This window comes from Leopardus geoffroyi, chromosome C3 (assembly GCF_018350155.1).
Source record: "Leopardus geoffroyi isolate Oge1 chromosome C3, O.geoffroyi_Oge1_pat1.0, whole genome shotgun sequence".
Taxonomy (NCBI): Eukaryota; Metazoa; Chordata; class Mammalia; order Carnivora; family Felidae; genus Leopardus; species Leopardus geoffroyi.
The window spans coordinates 79,592,474-79,611,649 of NC_059338.1; the positions used below are offsets into that span (position 1 = coordinate 79,592,474).

The 19,176-nt window shown below is 41.5% G+C and overlaps 1 protein-coding gene across 27 annotated transcripts in view; it reads right to left on the minus strand.

Annotated features, from left to right (window-relative positions):
- Window positions 1–1,732: 1,732 nt before the first annotated feature.
- PHF20L1 (PHD finger protein 20 like 1) overlaps window positions 1,733–19,176 on the minus strand; it is an 86,323-nt gene continuing 68,879 nt past the window's right edge. For 18 of the 27 annotated variants that reach the window (XM_045453642.1, XM_045453614.1, XM_045453627.1 and 15 more), the window contains 5 exons: window positions 19,050–19,149; window positions 17,512–17,707; window positions 6,667–7,033; window positions 5,209–5,410; window positions 1,733–3,601 (listed from right to left, as the gene is read on the minus strand). In XM_045453642.1, coding sequence (XP_045309598.1) covers window positions 3,459–3,601; window positions 5,209–5,410; window positions 6,667–7,033; window positions 17,512–17,707; window positions 19,050–19,149 — 1,008 coding nt within the window. In that variant the 3' untranslated portion in view covers window positions 1,733–3,458. The remainder of the gene's footprint in view (window positions 3,602–5,208; window positions 5,411–6,666; window positions 7,034–17,511; window positions 17,708–19,049; window positions 19,150–19,176) is intronic. The other 9 variants (XM_045453624.1, XM_045453625.1, XM_045453638.1 and 6 more) reach the window with 3 other exon arrangements.

Below are 19,176 nucleotides of genomic sequence, written 5' to 3' on the forward strand. Positions count from 1 at the left end.
GAGAACCTTCCAGAAGAGGGAAATGTTAAGAAGGAAGCAAGCACAGTCTACAAGTGAGGCTGAATTGAAATGAACTGGAGATGCAGATCACACAGAACGGATTTGGCTTGAAACGGTCACCAGTGGCTTCAGGGAAGGAAACTGAAACCCACCTCTGCTAGGAAGAGACCATGGGCTCGAAGAACACGGGGTTTGCATCTCGGACCTGCCACGGAAGCCTTACCCAGGACAGGTGTCTAAGTGTCTGTACGCTTCAGCTTCCCTGTCCCGAGAACCTCCTTGTTTGCCCCCGAGCACACAAGCCTGAAATCGGGTTCTGCAGGTAACGTACAACACCGGCACGAAGCAGGCACTCAGGAAGTCTTAATCCTCTGGCCTGGCAGTGACCGTTTTCCCAAATTACAATGAACACAAGGTTAGCATCTCAGGGGCCAGAAGTAACCCCTCCATAGCAAGATGTGCTGAAGAACTAGGGGGACGGCGAAGAAGTCAGCACAGGCGGGGATGGGACGGATACGGGGTTTCAAAAGGGGGTTCTCTCCATGTCATGTCACAGCAGAGAGTGAAGCCGGAGAAGGTCCAGCTCACTGGAGGGGAACTGGCGTGCTTCGTTTCAAACGTGTAGAGCATGCACGTGGAGAGGAAATAAGTCAGTGAAAACACAGAGTGTCAGGAGAAAGGGCTTTACCTGAAATGAGGAGAGGGACCTAGTTCCTTTAAGGAAATAAGTCAGAAGGACCGCACGCAAGTACGAGGAGGCAGATTCCCCTGGCCACTACCACGCTAAGGATCCCTCCCACCAGTGCTCCTTCTCTTCTATCGGGGCAGCAAGGAGAAAGTTATCTTTTCAAGAAACACCCTCTCTAGTTTACTGCTTATACTTAAATACATAGATTTTTTAATCCACTCATCTGAAACCTCTCACAATGGACTGACTTCTCAAAAACGAATTCATATTCTTAAACAGGGAAAGGCTCAGCCAACTCGTTGCTAAGACGTCAACCAATTGCTGATATACTCTATATTGAAAGGATATGTGCATGAAAGTGATCTGGCATAGATTTTCTTTAAAAATCTAAATTAAAAAATTCAGACTTTCAATTCAGACACATAGAAGCAGAGCCAAAACTGAGTAATCTAGGTAGGCTAGTAATCAAGCCTCCCGTTTGCTGGCTTCTAACAAGTAAAGGGATCCGATTACAATGTACTCCAAGAACAAATGCACGTCGATTTAACTGTGGCCCCTTCCCAGGGACTGAGAAGACGGGTATCACTAGGCACAAAGGGTTTCTGCGTACGTGACAAGAACCTAGGCAACGCCACTATCCATAGGTTAAGGACGCTATTCGCTCCACTCTGGAGGGGAAAAGAAAAAGATACAAGTTCAATATCTGCAATTTAACCACAACAGAGAGATGATTAGAGCCGTTTTTTTTTTTTTTTTTTTTTTAACACGAATGAAAGACATAGTTATCAATCTTGAAATACAGGCATTAGCAAGTTTACTCCACACATGGAATACAGGCACTATTATTATTTTTTTTTACTTTAATATGCAAATTTAAGCAAGTATCCCAATCACCTCTACGAAAGCTTTTCATTTCCCAGTAAGACCTCTGACAAAGTGAATGCAGAACGAGTGAAATACACAGGACCTTATGTTATGTCTGTTGGTCTTTGGCACATTTATCAAGTTGGAAAATGTGAGAAGGCAATAAAAATTTCGAATGACTGTTTTGCACATTCTTTTAATCGTCTTTACATCAAAATATAAGGCCACAAAAAGGCAAGCTGAAATTTCAGGATATGTGGAATAGTTTTAATAAAGAGTTTTACATACAGTACCTTACATATAGAACAGTGTGTTTGCAAATTTAAATAATATCTGAATGTACAGTGGCATGTATTCTTATCAAAGATAAATTCAAGTTTACTGTGTATCAGTTCTACAATGCATTTACACAGATCGCTAGAACTGATAAACAGAATGAGGCATAAAATATTCAAGTGTTATATCATCAAATAGCCTCCTCTTAACAGTCTTTTTCCCCCTTTTTAAAAAAGTTTCAAAACCTGTACATACATTTTTAATTTTTAAAAACAGTCTGTTAAAAGGTAACATTTCATGTTAACCACCAACTCTTATAGTCTATAGTAATAAAACTAGATATGTGTAGATATAAATATGTGTAGACTATGTACATATGTACGTTGAGTGTTTGTTTCAAACAAGCACACGCGGACGCACACCTGCGCACAAAGCATGGTGGCACACGACTCACAAGGGCACTGGCAGACAGGAGGACCCGGGCCCGAACTCCAGCAAGAGCTAACTCAGCAACTTATAGTTGCCTTTGGTTTCAGAAATTTGTCCATTTGTGACCAAAGCTAAACATTTTGAGTGCGCGTGTATTTTTTAAAAATAAAATTCATCTTCAGAAATGAAGCGTTTCCAGTATTCCACTACCAGCAGTTAAAAAAATCCACAGCCACAAATTGTTTCGACATTTTTGTCACTCCTCATCCCAGCTGAGGTTATTTACAATTTTTATCTGAAGGCAAACACCAAGCATACTCAGGATCAAGCTGTACGCCGATGCCTGAATACCGCATTCAACTCTACAGAGTACGTGTGTCCCGTGTAGGACATCGGGTGTCTGATGGGCTGACGGCCTATGTAAGACGTTGGGAGTAGAACTCCCGGGGTATTTAACGTTCTCTCCCCAGCAGCGTCATCGTCATTTGGCACGCTGACCCTTCTGTGAGCCATTCTGTTTACAATGAGCTTACTGCCTGCAAAATAAATTCCAATTATTTGGCATTTGTTTTTAAATATGTAATCATAATGAAGCAAGAATTCCACAACTGTTTTCCTGGGAAGTGAGGCTTCCACTGTCAGTTTTCTGATTAAGGGCATTCATCACCTAACAAACAGCTCATGATCCTATAGAAGTTTAAATACTCTAAACTGCGGTGCAGCCGGACGAACTGTGGAGAAGACAGTTCGTATAAGCAACCTTACAGAACTCTCCGGAATTTCCATTTCCTCTACAATTTTGCTGTAGGCCAAATTCTGCTTCGTTACATGGACCTCTCTACTAAAAATTACATAAACACACCATACTTCTTTCTACAGGTATCTCGAGCTTCGTGTAAGCAACTATTCAAAACTCCTGCCAACTCGATTTCCTTGGCATAAGTTATATTCCACGTCATTGATCCCTGGCATAGATCACATTATCGTTTGTAGCTTGCTCATAAGCTTTTTTTTAACACCAGCTTCCTTGATAAAGCTGTTCTTCATTTTCCTTTCCAAGGTGCCATCCTATTGATGTCACAAATCAGTAAATGACCAAACAACACTAAGCTTTTTATAACTATCCACGTAGCAGTCATGTGGATAATAAAAACGATCGCCTGAAGAGACCCACGTTCTTTTCATTCGGCTTTCACTGCTGTCATACGGAGCAAAGAGTCGCTATCTGCTGCACTTTGCCCATGTCGATTAGGAGCTGTTTGATATGGCGTTTAAGTTGGGGCAGTCTCGCCAGAGGATCTGGTGGCTCCAACTCCCCTGTGAAATCAAGCCAGCTTTCCAGAACTAAAAGAGAGAAGAGAACAAGCAGATTGAAATGGCAACTGGGAGAAGTCACAAAATGGTGTAACTGGGAGGCTGGGGGAGGATGGAGACAGAGATGACGTCCCCTTCTCTAGAAGGGCCAACAGACTCACGCCTGTCTAAGGGTATAGCATCCGTTCCACCTATCCCACAAGAGTTCTAGCCCTTCTTGGTGACTTTGTTATTATTTTAGATAATTCTTTCCTTTATAGGTATACACTAATTTCATTTTGAACATCTCCTTCTACTCTCTTCTGAACAGGAAATAACAGTTCCCTGTGCCTGCTGAAGCTTTCTATTATGTTAGATTTAAATCCTCTCTACTCCATTTTCAATGAAATTTAGCTACTCTCACCATTGTTTTTCTTAAATCAGGAAGTTCTTAACAAAGGAAAGGAGGTGGCAATTTCTCAGTGTCCCTTTCAGTCCCACTATTTTATCATTACTTTTAAAAATATGCAAGCACATTAGAAGTCTAGGCAGAATACAATTAGTTATTCTACACTTTTTTATTAATAATAAGGGATGGTGTCAAGTTGCACATTTTTTTCCCTTCAGAAATCTACTCAAAACATTAAAGTAACAAAAAGCTAGCTTAAACCCAATGGAAGATGCTTTTGAAATGGGTTTCCATTTTCTCTTTTCTCAGGGAAAAACAAAGCAGTAGGAGTTCTAATTTAGTGTGGGGTGAAATTTAAAAATGGGAATATAATCTGACGTTAGGGAAAAAACCAAAACACTGGATTAGGAATTAGGTAATCTTAGCCTATTTTCTCAACTTTCCTGTCTACACCCTCGGGCTCCTGTGTGGGAAAAACAAAACTATAAAAGAAAACCATTGGAAAATGTGTCTGCACACTGAAGCTTTACGTATCCAGCTTGCAGGAGGTTCCTGTTGTTAATTTTACTGACCTACTGACCAAAGTGATAGCAAAGATACAAGGTATTTTCCCCCATATTTTAAATATGCTTAAGGTCCGTAAACTAACTTCCAAAAAAAAAAAAAAAAAAAAAAAAAAATCACAGTTCAATGAAACTAATAAATATTCCATATATGCTTTATACTGCATCCAGCAAATGGGCAGTATTTAACAAATATCCAACTTTAGCTTTTATTTATTTTTATTTTTTAAATTTTAATTAAAATATATTTTTTTAATTTTTTAAATTTACATCCAACTTAGCATATAGCGCAACACTGATTTCAGGAGGAGATTCCTTAATGCCCCTTCTCCATTTAGCCCATCCCCCCTCCCACAATCCCTCCTGTAACCCTCTGCTGGTTCTCCATATTTAAGAGTCTCGTATGTTTTGTCCCCCTCCCTGTTTTTATCTTACTTTTGCTTCCCTTCCCTTATGTTCATCCATTTTGTGTCTTAAAGTCCAATAAATACTCAACTTAAAAAAAACCAAGATAATATCCAGTCATATTGTCTTCAGCCTAAAACACCCCAAGTGCCATCTGTGTTAAATGAGATGTAAATGAGCAAGACGCTCCATCAGGACAGACAGGATCTACAGTTCCCACCCTGTAATTCACATAACACTTCACATAATGTCTCTGCAACAACAACGAACACTTTACATACTAGAGTCACTGTATTTTAGTTCTTTCTTAAAATTACCATCGACTTCTTTTTCTATTAGGTCCATCCTGCTGGCAACTTCTTTCTGGACATTCTCTATGTGTGTAAGGAGATTGAGCTGCCACTGAAGATGTGCGTGTCCTGAGTCGTCAGTGCTCTTTTTATCATTATAAATAAATACCGTATTCCTTTCAGCTGGATTCTTCTCCAAAGAACCATTGGAAAAAAAAAAACAGAATGGGGCAAAATATAATGTCATAACGGGAAAGACAGCATGAAACACCTCATTACCACAATGATCAGTGAAATCCAACCTGACTCACAGAACAGTCTTAAAGGAAGTGCTAGCATATAAGTACATTTTATCTGCTGGTCCTTAGAAGAGCAAAAATGCCTTCCATGTCTCTCCACGATGCCTCACACAGGGCCACACAGGGTGGAAGTCATTCAATAAAACATGCTAAAGAAATGAAGTCGCTAATGATACTCTGTAACTAAAAAGCCCAGCTAATTTTAGACTGACCCCTTCTTCGATTAATCCAAACTAAGGACACAAGTGGAGTGAAGGCAGAAAGCAATGACGGAAAAATCATGAAAACTGGCAAAGGCCAGTTTAAAGTCAAATTAACTGTAGGCTGTAATTAACTGCTGCAATTAAATCAATGAGGCAAGAGAAAGTTAAGAATCTTTAAAAACTTAAAAAAAGTGTAAACTGCTTAACACATACACAGAAAATCTGAACCGAGACTCACCAGGAAGAATTCATTTCATAAAAGGGATATGAATTTCACAAAATAATTTGCCACAAATATCAGGAAATGTAAGCTTCCCAAATTTATTTACCGTGATTTCTTGATGAAATAGGCCAGAAAAATAAAGGATTATTTTAGTGGCATTACTAGCTGAAAATCAATGAAAAATGAGGAAACGGCATCACTAAGACCATCCCTGTGACTAGGAAAGAAGTTTATAAATACTCAGTGTACAAAGAGCTATAAGAACCCACTGTATCGCCTAATGGAATTGATACGCAGACACAAATGTGCTATAGTTTTAAAAAGGTTAGAGCACCATCTTTTATCTGAAACACACAAAAAGAGCAGACAAATTATATTAACATATACACACACGCACGCACGCACACATTCTCACACACAGACATCTTCATTTGGAAAAAACTGTGGCTCATGGTTTTCGGAGGCATCTAAGTGCATTTATAAAACTGAGACTTTGGTCAGGGCAAAAGTTGACTGCATCTACAATCCTGAACTAGGGGATAATTAAATGTTCAAATGGCCAGTGTTTTCTTATAGAGAAGCAAAAGATGTTTTCACCCTAACCAGGCACCCGCGAACTTGGAAATATAAGCATAATTTTACTGGGAATTCAGTTGTTTGATTTTAGAAAATTTTCCTACATTCTATCCTATCTTCCAAGCCAAAACAAATGAGATAGTTCTACCTTGTCAGGCATCCCGTCTTCTTTCACTGAATACTGTGAACGGTTTTTATCTTTCCTGCGGAATTCTTGTTCTTCTTCAAAACTGCTAACATCGTCGTCGTCTGAGCTCCCAGGGTCTGCGAGAGATTTGCAGTCTTGACCAAAATTTTGTGGCTTTTGGTAGCTGTGCTCACTTGTTATGTAAGTTCCTTCCATTTTTAGGGGCACACGAGGTGGTTCTTTATGGTTCTGAACATGGTATTTCTTCTCCTCAACACTCCCTGTGTCTTGTGCTGTCATTTTTTTCTCTACCCCCGCAATTCCTTGATCTTGGTCTTTTCGCTTTCCAGAACAAGCCCAGAGATGGAGGTCGGGATGATGTTTATTCCTTACAACAAAGTTGGAGAAAGAGCAGTTCAGGAAAAAACAAGTTTCAGAATGTAAGATGATACAGGTAACCCTTCACTGTCCGTGCCTGTTTCACACCAAGTGTGCGTGCTCAGGCAGACTGACATTTCACACCAAGTGTGCGCGCTCAGGCAGACTGACCCCACTTTCCCACTGAAAACCTAGACTCCCACCCAGGGAACTGGGTTAGGAAGAGGGCAGGGACTCTAGACAAAAGCAGACGTACGCTTTAGGTTAACCTGCCCCAGAACTTAAGCCAAAGTTGGAATTCTCACGATTTTACAGAAATAATACTGAGGTAGAAGAAAAGCAATGGTGAATGTAATTCTGTGGACAGTTCACAGCAATACTTGATATATGTGCTTCTTTTTCTGACTTTTCGCTGGATTTTTTAAAATTGTATGGCATGAAAAACTTTTATGTGAGTCCATTTTAACAGCTTCCTTCGATCAAAAGTGACACTTGCTCCTGATAAAACATTCAGGCAGTAAATGTGTACAAAGGAAAAACCTCCCTGCGTGGCAATCATAAAAAACTGAGGCATAACCTTTCAGACATTTTCTATACATATAAAATTATATTTTACCTATTTATTTTTTTAACTATAGGTCTGACAAAGAATTTCTACTTTTGGTTTAATTACTCTTTTTAAAGGGGTAAGCATACACTTTCTCTTTTTACACACATGGGGCTCTCAATTTGCCTTCTTCGCATATGACACATGTGGGCAGCTTGCCACATCAGGACACAGACGTTTCCCTTAACTCTAGCAGCTGAACGGCATCAATGTGCCACAGTCTGGGCTCACCAGCCAATCCCCCACCTACCGACGTGCGTGCGTGTTCGTGTGATCGCTGCGCACAAGTGGGGACTTTCGGTCAGATATGGAGCGGCTGGATAATGGGTACACGTTTTAAATTGGGAAGTAACTGCCCAAGTGGCCTCCAAAGAGGTTGTACTAATTACACCCTCACCAACAGTCTACAATGACATCCTTTTATCTAGCCCCATCCTCACTAAACATGTGAGCATGTGATACTGCACAGCTAATTCATCATTAAAATCCTTCATTGAGTACACAGGAATTCTTTCAATCAGAGGTGGTAAGAAAGGAGGATATTCAAAAGGCATAAGCCTTTCAGAAGGCTCAATAATGTTTGTGAATTATTTCCAGATTAGGTAAATACCCAGGGGTCAAATTAGTTTTCTTCTAATACCCAAGTATTATTTCTGAAATTATAAATTTTAACTTTTGAACCCTTAATAATTTAGTAACAGAAAACACTAAAATTCTTACCCAGTAAGAGACATAGCAGAAAGCTGGTTTTATGGTCTAACGGTCCAGTGGGTCGAATCCTACTGTGCCACTGAGGATCCTAGACAAGTTACATAACCTCTGTCTTTGACTACCCACCTATCAAATGAGGTAGGATCTATTTTTCAGGCTTATTTTAAGGATTAAATAAAATCTTGTATGAAAACCCGATTTCTGGCATGAAGTAGACTTTATTTTCAGACTTTCAATAAATAGCTAATGACAACAATTTCTATCATTAGAAATATTAACATAAAGAGAGGCCACAGACATGAGGCCAAATTGGTCCAGTTTAAACCCTTATCAAAAGAATGAATGCATTGAAATTCAAATTCCTATCAAGGACAACCAGGCTTTCATCTTTTAAGTTTTACTTTTTTTTTTTTAAGTAATCCCTACACCCAACATGGGGCTCGAACTCACAACCCTGAGATCAAGAGTTGCATGCTCTTCGGGGAACCTGGGTGGCTCAGTCGTTGAGTGTACAACTCTTGCTTTCAGCTCAGGTCATAATCTCACAGTTCGTGGGTTGGAGTCCCGCATCTGGCTCCGTGCTAACAGCGTGGAGCCTGCTTGGGATTCTCTCTCCCTTTCTTGCTCTCTCTCTCTCTGCCCCTTCCCCAGCTTGTGTGCACATGCAAATACACTGAACAAAGGAGAGTCAAGATGGTGGAGAAGTAGAGGAATTGGAATTTCTCTCATCCCTCAAACACAGCAGTATTGAGGTCAGAACACTTGGAATTCCAGGAACCCAGGCTGCAGAGTGACAGAAACATCTTCCCGGGTGTCGGGAGACAGCTTGGCAGGACAGAGGTGGGTGTTTGAAAATTGGGAGAGATAAAACATGTGGTGTAGGCATGGAGAGAAGGGAACCCCTTTGATGGAGAAACAAAAGGAAGAGAAAGAGAGGCTGTGGAAGAGTGGGATTGTGTTTGGACAAGAGAAAAACCTCTCTGGACCACAGACAGAATGAAAACTACAGCCTCAGGAATGAAGATCAGAGTTTTCAGGGTTGCATGACATGGTCCGGACCCGAGCCCACCGTGTGCGTGCCCCTAGAGGGAAAAGGAGCTGGCCCCGGGGTTCTGTAATGATCTGGGGGCACACTGGGAGAGAGCAGTCCCCTCCCTTGAGTACTGTGGGAAGAGGGTATACAGGGTCAGGACAAAAGACCCCGCAGGCGCCAGCCAGAGGCCCATTGTCGACTAGGGGAGTGGCGCTATGGTTCTGGAGAACCAGGCCACGTAGAGCGGGATCCTTTAAGACATCAGGATTTTAATCTCAGCCAAGCGCCTGGGAGGCACGAGAGACTGTGGAGCAGGACAAACCGGCTACCCGTGCCTGCACAGCACTGAGAGGACAGCCTGAACAGTGTGGTTTGGGACACCCCGTAGAGGGAGGATAGACTGGGGTGTTGCCATTTTTCTCCCCATCACCAACAAGGTGGAGTTCCAGGAAACAGGACAGCGGCCCCGCAGTGGAGGGGGGACCTCACCCCTCTGTGCCCGGTAACTGCGTATCTACGAGAGACTGACACTGACCAAACCAGACGGACCCTCCTCCAGACCAGCACAGCCACCAGTCCCAGGCAGTGACACCCAACTGTCCTGCAGTTTTGCATTTTCTGATTTGATTTTTGGTCAATTCTTATTTTGAATGTGTGTGCGTGTGTGTGTGCGTGTGTGTGTGTGTGTGTGTGTGTGTGTTTCTTTATGTTTCTTTCTCTGTTCGGGTTGTCTGTTTAATCAGGCATTTTACTCTATTCTTTTTACACCTTTTCTGTAACCCCTTCTTTATTTTCCTCTCTCTCTCTCTGGATTAAAAGCCTTATAGTTTCTTTGATTCTCTGCCTGGTCTTTTTTTTCCACCTCTGTCATCTCTCTCTTTGTATGGGATAAGGCTTCTTCCAGCCCCTCCTCCACCTTTTTCCATTTTTTTCCAGGGTTACTTCAAGAAACAAATCAAAGCACAGCTGGTGGAAGGTCCAAACCACCACTATGAGTAGGGAGATAACGCAACCAGAGTCACAACAACAGGGAGCATGCAAGACATTCCAAAAACACCTCCTGAAGGGCCAGGCCCCGGACAGTGTATGACCCCTTTTTAATATAGTAGTGCTCGCAGATATAGGACACATAACAAGCTATTAACACACATAAAAGAGGGGCGCCTGGGTGGCGCAGTCGGTCAAGCGTCCGACTTCAGCCAGGTCACGATCTCGCGGTCCGTGAGTTCGAGCCCCGCATCAGGCTCTGGGCTGATGGCTCAGAGCCTGGAGCCTGTTTCCGATTCTGTGTCTCCCTCTCTCTGCCCCTCCCCCGTTCATGCTCTGTCTCTCTCTGTCCCAAAAATAAACGTTGAAAAAAAAAAATTAAAAAAAAAAAAACACATAAAAGAAAACTAGCCAAAATGACAAAACAGAAGAATTCTCCTCAAAAGAAATTCCAGGAAGAAATGACAACCAGAGAACTGCTCAAAACAGATATAAAAAAAGGTATCTGAACATGGATTTAGAACAACAGTCATTAAGACTAATAGCTAGGCTTGCAAAAAGCATAGAAGACAGCAGAGAATCTCTAGCTGCGGAGATCAAGGACCTAAGAAAGACTCACAACGATTTAAGAAACGCTATAAATGAGATGCAAAATAAACTAGATGCAGTGACAACAAGGATGGAAGAAGCAGAGGGCAGAATAGAAGATAAAAACATGGAAAATGATGAAACTGAGAGGAGGAGGGACAGGAAATGACTAGACCACAAGGGGAGAATTAGAGACCTAAGTGATTCAATGAAACATAATAAACCTCATAATAAGGTTTATCTGAACAAGCTATAGCTGAGAACTTCCCTAATCTGGGGAAGGAAGCAGACATCCAAGTCCAGGAGGCACAGAGAACTGCCTTCAAAATCAACAAAAACATGTCAACACCATGACATATCATAGTGAAACCGCCAAAATGCAAAGACAAAAATTCTGAAAGTGGCTAGGGACAAACGGGACTTAATCTATAAGGGCAGACACATAAGGGTAGTAGCAGACCGGTCCATGGAAACGTGGCAGGCCAGAAGGGAGTGGCAGGAAATATTCAATGTGCTGAACAGGAAAAATATGCAGCCAAAAATCCTTTATCCAGCAAGGCTGTCATTGAGGATAGGAGAGATAAAGGCTTTCCCAAACAAAAACTGAAGGAGTTCATCACCACTATCATCACCACTGCAGGAGATCCTACGGGGGAACTCTGTGAGTGGAAAGCAGCAAAGACTACAAAGGACCACAGACATCACCACAAGCACAAAACCTACAGATAACACGACACTAAATCCGTATCTTTCAATAGTCACTCTGAAAGTAAATGGACTAAATGCCCCAATCAGAAGACCTAGGGTATCAGAATAGATAAAAAAACCAAGATCCATCTATATGCTGTCTACGAGAGACCCATTTTAGACCTGAGGACGCAGGCAGATTGAAAGTGAGGGGATGGAGAACCACCTATCATGCTACTGGAAGTCAAAAGAAAGCTGGAGTAGCCATACTTATATCAGACAAATTAGATTTTAAACCAAAGACTAACAGGAGATGAAGAAGGACATTATATCATAATTAAGGGGTCTATCCATCAAGAAGACCCAACAATTATAAACAATTGTAAATAAATATATGAAGCACTCAAATATATAAAACAATTAATTACAAACAACAGCAAACTTATTGATAATAATACTGTAATTGTAGGTGACTTTAATACTCCATTTATAACAATGGACAGATCATAGAGACAGAAAATCAATAAGGAAACAACGGCCTTGAATGATATACTGGACCAGATTGTCTTAAAAGATATATTTAGAACTTTTCATCCAAAAGCAGCAGAATACACATTCTTCTCAAGTGCACATGAAACATGTTCTAAAACAGATCACATAACAGCCTAGGTCACAAAACAGCCCTCAACAAATATAAAAGAATTGAGATCATACCATGCACATTATCAAATCACAACACAACGAAACTTGCAATCAACCACAAGAAAAATGCATGGAGATTAAAGAACATCCTACTAAAGAATGAATGGGTCAACTGGGAAATTGAAAAAAAATTTAAAAATATATGGAAGCAAATGAAAATGAAACATGACAGTCCAAACCCTTTGGGATGCAGCAAAGGCAGTCCTAGGAGGAAAATACATTGCAAACCAGGCCTATCTCAAAAAGCAAGAAAGATCCCAAATGCAGAACCTAACCTCACACCTAAAGGAACTAGAAACAGAGCAGCAAAGAAAGCCCAAAGCCAGAAGAAGAAGAGAAATAATAAAGATTAGAACAGAAATAAACAAAATAGAATCCAAAAAAAATAGAACAGATCCATGAATCTAAGAGCTGGTTTTTTGAATGAATAAACAAAATCGATAAACCCCTAGCCAGACTTCTAAAAAGAGAGAGAACCCGAATAGATAGAATCACGAATGAAAAGAGGAGAGATCACAACGAACACCACAAGAATACAAACAATTATGAGAGAATACTATGAAAAATTGTATGCCCACAAACTGGACAATCTGGAAGACATGGACAAATTCCTAGATACCCACACACTACCAAAACTCAAATGGGAAGAAATAGGAAATTTGAACAGACCCCATAACCAGCGAAGAAATTGAAACGGTTATCAAAAATCTCCCAACGAATAAGAGCCCTGGCCCAAACGGCTTCCAAGGGGAATTCTACCAGACATTTAAAGCAGAGTTCACACCTATTCTTCTCAAGCTGTTCCAGAAAAATAGACATGGAAGGAAAGCTCCCAGACTCATTCTATGAAGCCAACATTACCTTGATTCCCAAAACAGACAAAAATCCCAGTAAAAAAGGAGAATTACAGGCCAATATCCCCGATGAACATGGATGCAAAAATTCTCAATAAGATACTAGTAAATCAAATTCAACAGCATATTAAAAGAATTATTCACCATGATCAAGTGGGGTTCATTCTTGATCTGCAGGGCTGACTTAATATTCACAAATCAATGTGATACATCCCATTAATAGAAGGATAAGAATCATATGATCCTGTCAATAGATGCAGAAAAAGCATTTGACAAAATACAGCATCCTGTCTTAATAAAAACCCTCAAGAAAGTTGAGACAGAAGGAACATACCTTAACATCATAAAAGACATATATGAAAGGCCCACAGCTAATATCATCCTCAGTGGGGAAAAACTGAGAGCTTTCCCCCTGAGATCAGGAACACGACACGGATTTCCACTCTCACCACAGTGTTGGAAGTCCTAGCCTCAGCAATCAGATAACAAAATGAAATAAAGGCATCGAAATTGGCAAAGAAGAAGTCAAACTTTCACTTTTCACAGACAACATGATACTCTACATGGAAAACCCAAAACTCCACCAAAAATCTGCTAGAACTGATACATGAATTCAGCAAAGTTGCAGGATATTAAGTCAATGTATAGAAATCAGCTGCATTTCTATACACAATAAAGCAACAGAAAGAGATATCAAGGAATCAATCCCACTTACAATTGTACCAAGAACCATAAAATACCTAAGAATAAACCTAACCAAAGAGGTAAAAGATCTGTATGCTGAAAACAATAGAAAGCTTATGAAAGAAACTGAAGAAGACAAAGAAATGGAAAAACATTCCATGCTCAGGGATTGGAAGAATAAATATTGTAAAAATGTCAATACTACCCACAGCAATCTACACATTCAGTGCAATCCCTATCAAAATAACACCAGAATTCTTCACAGAGCTAGAACAAACAGTCCTAAAATTTGTATGGAACCAGAAAAGATCCCGAATAGCCCAAGTAATATTGAAAAAGAAAACCAAAGCTGGAGGCATCACAATCTCGGACGTTAGCCTCTACTACAAGGCTGTAATCATCAAGACAGTATGGTATTGGCACAAATACCATACACCATAGACCCATGGTAGACCCATAAATCAGTGGAATAGAGAACCCAGAAATGGACCCACACATGTATGGCCAACTAACCTTCGACAAAGCAGGAAACAGAATTCAATGGAATAAAGACAGTCTCTTTAGCAAATGGTGCTGGGAGAACTGAACAGCAACATGCAGAAGAATGAATCTGGACCACTGTCTTACACCATACACAAAAATAAACTCAAAATGGATAAAAGACCTAAATGTAAGACAGGAAACCATCAAAACCCTAGAGGAGAAAACAACCAACAACCTCTTTAACCTCAGCCACAGCAACTTCTTACTTGACACATCTCTGAAGGCAAGAGAAGTAAAAGCAAAAATGAACTATTGGGACCTGATCAAGATAAAAATCTTCTGCACAGCAAAGGAAACAATCAACAAAACTAAAAGGCAACTGACAGAATGGGAGAAGATATTCACAAATGACATATCACAAATCTATAAAGAACTTACCAAACTCAACACCTGAAAAAAAATCCAGTAAAGAAATGGACAGAAGACATGAATAATCACTTTTCCAAGGAACACATCCACATGGCCAACAGACACATGAAAAGAGGCTCAACATCACTCATCATCAGGAAAATACAAACCAAAACCACACTGAGATACTACCTCACACCGGTCAGAGTGGCTAAAATTAACAACTCAGGAAACAACAGATGCTGGCGAGGATGTGGAGAAAGGGGAATCCTCGTGCACTGTTACTGGAAAACAGTATGGAGGTTTCTCAAAAAATTAAACATAGAACTATCCTACAACCCAGCAATTGCACTAGTAGGTATTCATCCGAAAGATACAAAAATGCTGATTTGTAGGAGCACATGTACCCCAACATTTATAGCAGCACTATCAACAACAGCCAAATTATGGAAAGAGCTCAAATGTCCATCAACTGATGAATGGATAAAGAAGATGTGATACACACACACACACACACACACACACACACACACACAGGAATACTACTCAGCAATGAGAAAGAATGAAATCTTGCCATTTTCAACAATATGGATGGAAATGGAGGGTATTATGCTAAGTGAAATAAGTCAGAAAAAGACAGCATGTTTTCACTCATATGTGAAAATTGAGAAACTTAACAGAAGACCATGGGGGAAGGGAAGGAAAAATAAGTTATAAACAGAGAGGGAGGCAAACGATAAGAGTCTCTTAAATGCAGAGAACAAACTGAGGGTTGATGGGGGGGAGGCTGTGGGGGGCAAGGAAAATAGGAGATGGGCACTGAGGAGGACTCCTGTTGGGATGAGCACTGGATGTTGTACGTAAGTGATGATTCACAGGAATCTACTCCTGAAGCCAAAACTACACTGTATGTTAGCTAACTTGACAATAAATTATTAAAAAAAACAAAAAACAAAAAACAAAAAACCTGAGACAAGGAAAAAAAAAATAAATAATAAAATGAAATGAAATACTTCAGCAAAGGACAAAAATAGATGAATCTGTGGCAAGATACGATTATTATTGAACTTAAGTTATGAGTATATGGAGGTTCACTGCACTATTATGTGTGTGTGTACATTTTCATAATCATAAAAAAGTTAAATGCAGACTACCTAGTAACATTAAATAGAAGTAGCAATAAAAATAAATAAAAGAAAAAAGAAAAGGAGTCATGTGCTCTTATAACTGAGCCCGCCAGGTGCCCCTACAACTGGGCTTTTAAACAAAAGCTTTATTAGTTTAATAAGTTCATTCCTCCCTTGAGTTTTAGCATTTGCATGGCCTTTTTATAAAGAAATCCACATTCGGATTCATGACATACAACAGAAGCAAATCCCATTCAAGGAACAATCACTGAGGACTTAGCCCACACTAAGTACCAGGATGAAATGAGGCCCAAGCCCCCCCTTAAAGGAACTCCTGTTTAGTAAGAGGAGACAAACATGGGGAACAAAGTGCGCCGAAGCGCACGCCGACACCAGGGTGCAGGCAGCTTGCCAAGAGGGTGTGATCAGCCCTGGCCGGGCAGGTATTGTGAAAAGGCATCTGCCAGAAAGATGGCTGAAGGCTGTTCTGGGTGTGGGCGTGGAAGGGCGGCCGTACCTATGGAACAGCAGGCTTCATCCAGGGATTATGGTCTGGTAGAGCTGCGATGTTTGGGGAAAACCACTGGGGGAGGAAAGACTTGGCAAGAAAACTGAACGGTCCCAGGGAAGGACTCAGAGTGCGTGCCGGAGAGCTCAGACCTCGTCTGCTGGGCCCCGGGAAGGCACGGTGGGATACAAAGCTCAAAGACAAGCTCATATTCATCTTTTACTAAGCTCACAGTGGCAAGAGTAAGAAGGATGAACTCAAAGAGTGCGAGACCAGAGCCGCAGGGAACTCAGAAGTGTGACAATCATGCATGTGAACAGCACAGCCTGGGCTGGGAGTACGAAGAGACACAGGAACGCGCTGAACCGTGTTAAGCAATTACAATGGCCAAGTGCCCTTGACGCACAAAGTTGAGGTGAAACCTGGACGGGGATAGAAGAAGGGGAAAGGACAAGTTTCTGGTCCAGGCAAGTTGAGTCGAAATGAAGAAAATCTTGTGAAGAACCAGGGAATCATCCTGTTTTTATATAAAATATTTTTTTTTTTAAAGAAGGACTCTAGCCAGGAATTAGGAAGAACTGAAAACAAGGACTTCGAGAACACCCTGTTGTTACTTGAGGAGGCTCAGGTTTGGGGGCTGTTTTAAGGGAAAATTGTCTGCGATGACTAAAGCACCTTCAGTGCACAGCACAGGGATGGATTATATGACCTGTTCCCTCCAAAGTCAACCCTAAAGTAATTAAAAACTATACTATTAAACCTACTTCATCTTGACACCATTCCTGAAGGAGGACATGAAATATAGGGTTCGCCAAGCAACTGCACTTAATTTTGTGCATGTGGCGAGCACACAGAACAGTGGGGCAGGGACTATCATTTGTTGAAACACTGATGCAGTATTTACTTTCAACCATGTTTGTTTATTCCAGGACAACAGGCACAAGACAGCTATTCATCCAAAAAGTTATTCATCTTTCCTTTTTTTAAAGACAAAATGTATTCAAATATCTCTTCTGTCTTCCAAGCTGCTAATCTGAACCTTCCAGAGGCTGACGACTACTCTGGATTAGGATACATGCCGCCTGTGACCCCCAGCTCTCCTCACTTACTTCAGAATTCCAATCTTCAGCTGTAGCCCGTGCAGGACTTCCGTGACTCCATAGACATCAGCAAGCAGGTGGTGTGTGGAAACTATCTTTTTGGCATTGAGATGAGAATAATTTTCCTTCAAAAATGATAACCCGCACATTCTCCCATTATCCAACCAATCCTTATCATAGCGGTATTTTGCGCTCCACCTCTGACCTGCAGATGAAGGGGACATTCAAATGACAAAGGATCCCACTTACTCAGATTCCCCTTCCACTGTCACCCCACTGACATCGTTCAGAAAGCAAGGGGAGCTCTAGTGCTAAGAGCAAATTCGAAAGAGCAAGACAGTGTTCTGAGGAGCTGGCGCTGTGATGCTCCCCCGCACTTTCAGATTTTCCGCCCGCTAAGAACACGGTCCGTTAGGGATGTGGTCAGGGGCTGAGGACACCAGCAAAGAACACTGAGTGTACTGCTTCCCATTTTTTACATATCTGTCATGTCTTCTAGGAAGGTCGAGAGGGCTGGAGAGAAACCAGATGGGGTGCCTGTTTCTCACTCACATTTGTTTTGAACTGGATGAAATACAGAGACTGGCTTAAGTGGATGTTCGAACCCCTTTCCAAGATCTCATAGGGCCCTGTAGAATCTTGTATTTTCACCATCGATACTAACTGTATCCTATTAAGCTAGTTGCTTATGTGTCCGTGACCCCTACTATACTATGAGACAGTGGAAGGCTTGCTTAGAATCAATCCTCTTACCTCTTACCAGCATTTGGCAAAGAGAAGGCATCCAATAAATGCTGCTGAATAAGTAAACTGATGTCTACATTCATATAGCTCTGAATCATTCTCCAGCTCCTTAATGTTACTTTTTCGTTTTGTTTTTGTGTTTGTTTTAAAGATAGACAAGAGAACAATTCGGTAGGCTTTTATTTGAGAATACCTAGTTATTTTCTGCCTGGGCAGCTGAATGTGTACATAATATGCAAAACCTTGCTACTCAAAGAGCCTCTAGATGGAAGAAGGTGCTGGAGAGGGAGGCGAAGGGCACCGGTTTCCATCTCAGGTCTGTGCACACGGCACACAGCCAACCCTCTGAGCCCCTGCTGCCTCCTCAGCAAGATAAAGGGACCCAACGGGAGAGCCTGAGATCCCATCTACCCAAAATTAGTTGGATACGCAGCATGTTCAGGAACTTTCTTCAAGCCACGTCATGAGGAGTGCACACTCGAATACAGTTCCACTCAAACAGTCACACAGGAACCTATCTAGAAATCAATACACAGGGACACACGAAGGGGTGAATTCTTCTCCCAGAGAAAGTCCTAACTCTGCCCCGGACAGGCGGTGGGAAATGAGGCGAATGTTTTGGCCTAGGTCATTAACATGGAAAATAAAACTGTAACAGAGAGTGAAAAATATTTAAACGACGCCGACGCGGAAGCAGACTGCAACCGGCCCGGCCAAGTAGCGGTGTCTCCTGCGGCCGGCACACCACGGGCTGGGACCCAGATCTTCGGGCGTCCAGCCCCCGACACGGGGCTCGGGCTTACCGGGAGGGTCCCTGCAGATGTAGCAGACGTACTGCTCGGGGATGCTCTCCTCCAGGAGCCCCATGCACACGCTGTGCTGCCAGCACAGACACTCTTCGCACTGCGAGAAAACACAGGGGCGCTTGCC